Source organism: Lipotes vexillifer, unplaced genomic scaffold (assembly GCF_000442215.2).
Source record: "Lipotes vexillifer unplaced genomic scaffold, Lipotes_vexillifer_v1.1 scaffold569, whole genome shotgun sequence".
Classification (NCBI taxonomy): domain Eukaryota; kingdom Metazoa; phylum Chordata; class Mammalia; order Artiodactyla; family Lipotidae; genus Lipotes; species Lipotes vexillifer.
The window spans coordinates 1,154,691-1,160,353 of record NW_006795376.1 but is presented as its reverse complement, the minus strand read 5'-3'; the positions used below and the strand labels follow the sequence as shown (position 1 = coordinate 1,160,353).

Sequence of the window (5,663 nt, the reverse complement as noted above, 5' to 3'; positions counted from 1 at the left end):
GACTGCAGCCGCTGGTGACGCCAAGAACGGTAAGACGGGGCCGGAGGGGAGAGCGCCAACTTACTCGCCGACGGGGACGGCGCGTCGGCGGGGCCCTGGGTGGCGCGGGCGATGCGTGGACAATGCGAGAGTCAGGAAGTGCTCACCCCGCCCCTCCGCCCCGCCGCGGCTGCCCCTTCCCGGTCCCCACGCCCGGCGGCGGCGATCGATCGGCGGCCCCGGCTCGGTGTCCGCGCGGCGCACAGGTCGCGCGCCCCGTGCAGCCTGCGCCCCAGACTCCAAGGGACTCCTGGGTGCCTGGCTGCGGCGGCGCTCCGCTCGGGCCCTGCCCTTCGTGCCCGCGCTGGCAAAGCCGAGCGTGTGCCCCGGACCGGGGAGAGAGAGGAAGGAAGGGAGGAAGGGAGGGAGGAAGGAAGGAACGAAGGCAGGCAGGCAGGAAGGAAGGAAGGAAAGAAAGAAGGAAGGAAGGAAGGAAGGAAGGAAAAAAAGAGCTGCCCAAGTTGAGAAGAATGGTCCGATTGAAAACTTAGGCACCAGTTCCTTCTTGCCTCTGCTCCCCTCACCCACCCGCCTTCCCCTCCCCAGAGTGAAGGAGAGCCTCAAATCCCAGAAAACCGAGGCTTGCTGTGTCGATTGCCACAGGTGAAGAGGCCCCAAAACATTTTTACTGTAGGGTGTGTGTGTGTCGCTGGGGGTGGGGGTGTGCTCTTTAATTCTCTTGCTCGCTTGAGGAAGGAAGAGAATCTGAACTTGACTTCCGTTCTCAGCCCGGAGTTAAAAAAAAAAAAAATCATCCTCTATTTAATTCTGCTTCACACTTTTAGAAGGAAGCCTAATAATCTTAGGTAGTGCCTGAATGCACCTTTTGAGGGTGCATTTAAGGAATAGTGAAGATGTGACAGGATTGCCGTTGTCACTGCAGAGGCATAATTTTAGTTATAGGGCAAACACTTTTTCGGGCAAACACTTTTTCGGACTTGGACTGTTCTTTGAATTCCTCTGGTCAGGCAGTTTTTCAGGACAGGGAATATAGGTGTATTTTAATGAAGGGAGATTAGGTTCTTTATATCTGGCTTTTAACTTATAGGTTTCAGCTTTTGAAGCCATTCTTTACGCAGATCACTCACTTTTTAAACAGGTTACCTGCACTTAGAAGAACCTGACAGTGATCTGAACAGAGGAGATTAAAGGTAGCCTATTAGGAGCAGAACCTTAGGCCACATTGGCTGTGTCTCTGCAGTTTTGAAATGGGAAGTTGTTGTTTTTTTTTTTTCCAGAAACATCCCATTTGTGAATGTCTGAAAATACAACTTTTGGCCAGACTGTATTCTCCATGTTCTTTTGTTTTCCTCGCTCTAAACTTCCTTTTGGTATTGATGTGGCAAAAGGAAAGAAGACAGACTCCTGGCTCAGCCATTTAGAGTTTTGTCATCTTGGGGAAGGACGGCTTTTCTGAGCCTCAATGTCCTCACCTGTAAAATTGGGGAAAAGAATTATATACTGATTGTATTGGCTCCCTCATAAGGTTATTGTGAGGCTCAGAGTGTCCCTTCCCTACCCAGCCCCCAGTACTTGTTTTAAAGGCTTGTTACATTTGTAACAAGCTTAGTAAAGTTTCTCAAGAAAAGTAAGTGATCAGTGAATGATAGCTGTCATTCACTCGTTCAAAAGATATTAAACATTTACTGTGTTACAAGTGCTGTGTTAAGTATTAAAGGAGAGGTGGCAATCAAGAGAGGACATCTGCATGGGTCTGGTATTCCCAGGGTGTTTCTGGCTTTACCCTCTGCTGTTTTATTGTCGGAGTGGAAGCTTCAGGTTGACTGTTGCCTCTTCTTCTTTCTCCAAAAGATGAGGCCACTTTAAGGCGATGTGTGAGGAAATGTTTTTCTCGGGGTGGTGGTATCTCCTCATTCGTAAACATTAAGCTACAGTTATGGTGTCCCTGTTACTGCTCTCCTCTGAAGTGGCAGTCTAAGGTATATTTAGCAGTTCTGTATATATCTGTGTGAAGGTATGTATTTCTGATTTGGAGCTTGTTTTACTAAATGAATGGGGTGGGGGGGGAGGAAGAAATGGGGCAAACACTGCAGTAATTACAGTTAGAGAAGGTACAAACTTGAGTTATGTTAGAGCAGTGAGTTGAATTTTATGTTGCCAAATTCTTGGCTCTGACCTGGTGTGAAGTCTCAGCGAATGGTGCACCTTAATTTAAAGAACCTCTCACTGCAGTTGATGACAATCGAACATAGATGCTGAGGCCTCCTGTGTGCAAAATTGGTAAATAAGGAAATTATAAATGCTTTTTTCTGTTGTTTGTTTTTTGCTATTTAAAGCTGTGCTTTATAATGTAGGGGTGGGAGAGGTGCCATTGGTGAATTTTTAAAGGTAGGGGCAACTGATATGTGCAAACTCTCAGAATCAACTGATAAGGCCCAATTATTTTTAAATTTAAAAATGACATTAATCAACTATTATGGTATTTCTAAGTATATTTCAATATTTTATTTAGCTGTGACATTAGATTTTGTGATTATAAATATTACCAATCAAACAGTTATTCCAAGGGTGCAGTAAATCTACGTTCTATTAATCTTTTAAACAGTTTGTTCTCACTGTTCGAGTCATTTGTGATCTACATCTGCAAACATGCAAACTTAATGACTTCACCTTAAAGTTAATAGTGTTTGTTTGTAGTTGTATGGAGTTTATAGAATGGTTTTATGTCTTGTGGTTCTTGGGCAGCATGGACACCAGGGTAGGATAATATTAGTTCTTAGTTTTTCACTGTTAGTCAGTAGTTATAAATAACTACTGATTCTATAAAAAAAGATTTGCTAGTTAGGGAAAGCTTGGGGAAGCCAGGGCGGGGTTGTAATTGAAGGAGCTGAACTAGTTGCAGTTGTGCTTCTTGGGTAAGTTGCATGTCAGTTGTAGGGACTATATAGCCCTAAAAAGAAATTTATTAGTATTTTTAGAAATGAAGCTTTATTTTAGATATGAAGGTTTATTTTATTTTTAGATATGAAGGTTTATGAAGATTTCTGTGGGGACTGGAGTAAAAGCGCTGTCCTCTTCCTATATAGTAAACATCTGTCTGCACATATTGCAACATTTTGATTGTAGGTGGACAAGATTTGCCAGTCATTATTTTTAGGATCTAGTAATCATTCAGTGGGTTATACCCACATAGTCTCATTCTGGAATTCTGGTTCCATTAGGCCACTGCTTTTTTGCTTGAGGCCTAAAAATATATGAACCTTGGTCATAGTATCCACTTTTTAATGGGTCTGGATTCCCAAGTCCTTTTATAAATTCCTGTTTTATGGATGACCATGGTTCACCACTCCACTCATTCCTGACTGCCACCAGAACCCCTGGGCTGCTGAGTTTGCCTTCATTCATTCAACAGTTCTTTGTAGTTGATGGAGTCAGTTTACCTGGTGATTGACCTTGCATTCAGTAGACCTGGCTCCTCAAATTACTTGCTCTGTGATCTGGGGCAAGTCATTTGACTTCTCTGAGCCTCAGTTTCTGCATATTTAAAATGGGATTATAGTACCTACCCATACATATATAATAAGATATCTATATCTATTATGTATTATTTATATATACATATATACACACATACATATATATACATATATATACACACACACATATATATACACACACACAGTGACTGACTTATATGATATGAGCTTGCTAAGGGTTAGCCACTTGTCTTAGATTCTGGAAATAGTGTTTGAGACAAAGATTTACCTGGCAGAGGTTTACTGAATGTGCTCTTGGAATCGTTACTGGTGGGGGAGTGAGGGAAGCAGGGCCGGGCAGAGGGAGGAGTTGAAATGTGATGCAGTGATTGCAGGTAGCTCCGCAGCTAGGATGGTCCTGCAGAGTTATCTTACCTTGAGGCATGAGGGCGGGACCTCCTCCCCCTCCCCCGCCATGGACTGAGGAGTGACCTGGGGGTTGTCGTCTCTTAGCTGGAGAGCCTCCGTGCAGAGGGAGCACGGAGCCTTCAGCGGTGAGTGAAGGAGAGCTGCTGGTCGTATTAGATTCTTCACTCAGACCACTAGTGCCATTCACCTAAAATGCAGGCGTGGGATAAATAGTTCTCAGGAACGACTAAATCTTCGCAGAACAGGCCAGGAGGTAACCATCATAATACAGTAACATTGTTTTGATGGAAAATGTGTTCTGAATTTAATACGTCTGCTTACAAATAGATTTTTGGAGTGCCACCTCTTCCCCGTAAACACGAATCGTATTTTTCTCATACTTAGGCCACCAAACACACTTTTATAGTCCTAGGTTTGTATTATATTTTAAATAGTTTCTCTTTTTAGGTGTTTACTTAAATGTTTACTACATTTATTTATTTATTTTTAAAGTTTATTTTATTTATTTACTTATGGCTGCGCTGGGTCTTCGTTGCTGCGTGCGGGCTTTCTCTAGTTGCAGCGAGCCGGGGCTACTCTTCGCTGCAGTGCGCGGGCTTCTCATTGCCGTGGCTTCTCTTGTTGCAGAGCACGGGCTCTAGGCGCGAGGGTTTTAGTAGTTGTGGCGCGCCAGCTCAGTAGTTGTGGCGCACGGGCTTAGTTGCTCCGCGGCATGTGGGATCATCCCAGACCAGGGCTCAAACCCGTGTCCCCTGCATTGGCAGGCAGACTCTTAACCAGGGAAGTCCCTCTTTACTACATTTAAATTACCTGTATCCATCAGAAGGAAAATGCAGAATGTTTGCCTGCTGTTTATTTTAAAATCAAGGAATATTTATTTGAAGGTCTAAGGTATGTAGAGCACCATTGTCCTCTTGGAATTTTCTTACCTTATTTAAAAGTTAATTTTTTATGTCTTTGCAAATATCTGTTGGCTTTAGACCTTGTATTTTGAAATCCACCTTTGTAATGGAGATTGGTAGAAAATATTCCCTCATCCATCAAAGCTTCATGTTGTGTACTTTGTATATTATAGTCAGAACCATTCCATGCTCTGCTAATGGTGTCTTATGCACAGTCCTTAATCTTTCTCTTTTTACTTGTTACAGGACCTGAGCCTTAAATTCTAGAACCCAAACCTTCAATGTCAGCTTTCTTATAAGTCCAAGAATATATATCATTCCATAGAGAATTGAAAACAGGAGATAAAGTGGGAAATACCTTGCAGCTTAATCCTCCTATGAACTTACTCCAGGCTGTTAGCTATGTACAATTTAAAGAGTTTGAAGGTATCAAAAGGAAGACTCTAGGAAAAAAGGTCTGTCTTGATTGATTTTGATCACCAGCTCCTTGGAATTTTTAAGGAGTTGATTTAATTAAAAATATTTCGTTATTTTATTATTTTGCCAGTAATAGAATGGGTGTAGTGGGAAAAATTTTTTAAAAATAGAGAAGGTAGGCAAAGTTCTCTTTGACTTTCTAGTCAAGCATGTAATCCTACCACTTAGATCACCATTGTGATACATATTCTTATAGCCTTTAAAATTTTTTTCTTACAGACTTTTAAAAGTACATATACAGTTTTCAGGGGAAAAAAAGAAGATCAGATCATATATTTTATAATCTGCTTTTACCATGTATAATATTTTGTGGACACTTTAGCAGAGCGGTAAATACAGGTGCATCACTATTTTCTTTTTTTTTTTTTTTTTTTTTTTT

General features: G+C 42.1%; 1 protein-coding gene across 1 annotated transcript in view; it reads left to right on the top strand.

Annotated features, from left to right (window-relative positions):
* Nucleotides 1-5,663, top strand: part of HECA (HECA ribonucleoprotein granule regulator) — a 40,985-nt gene that overhangs the window by 679 nt on the left and 34,643 nt on the right. Inside the window, exon 2 of the mRNA XM_007467603.1 lies at nt 9-351. Within this exon, the coding sequence (XP_007467665.1) occupies nt 9-351 (343 nt within the window). The remainder of the gene's footprint in view (nt 1-8; nt 352-5,663) is intronic.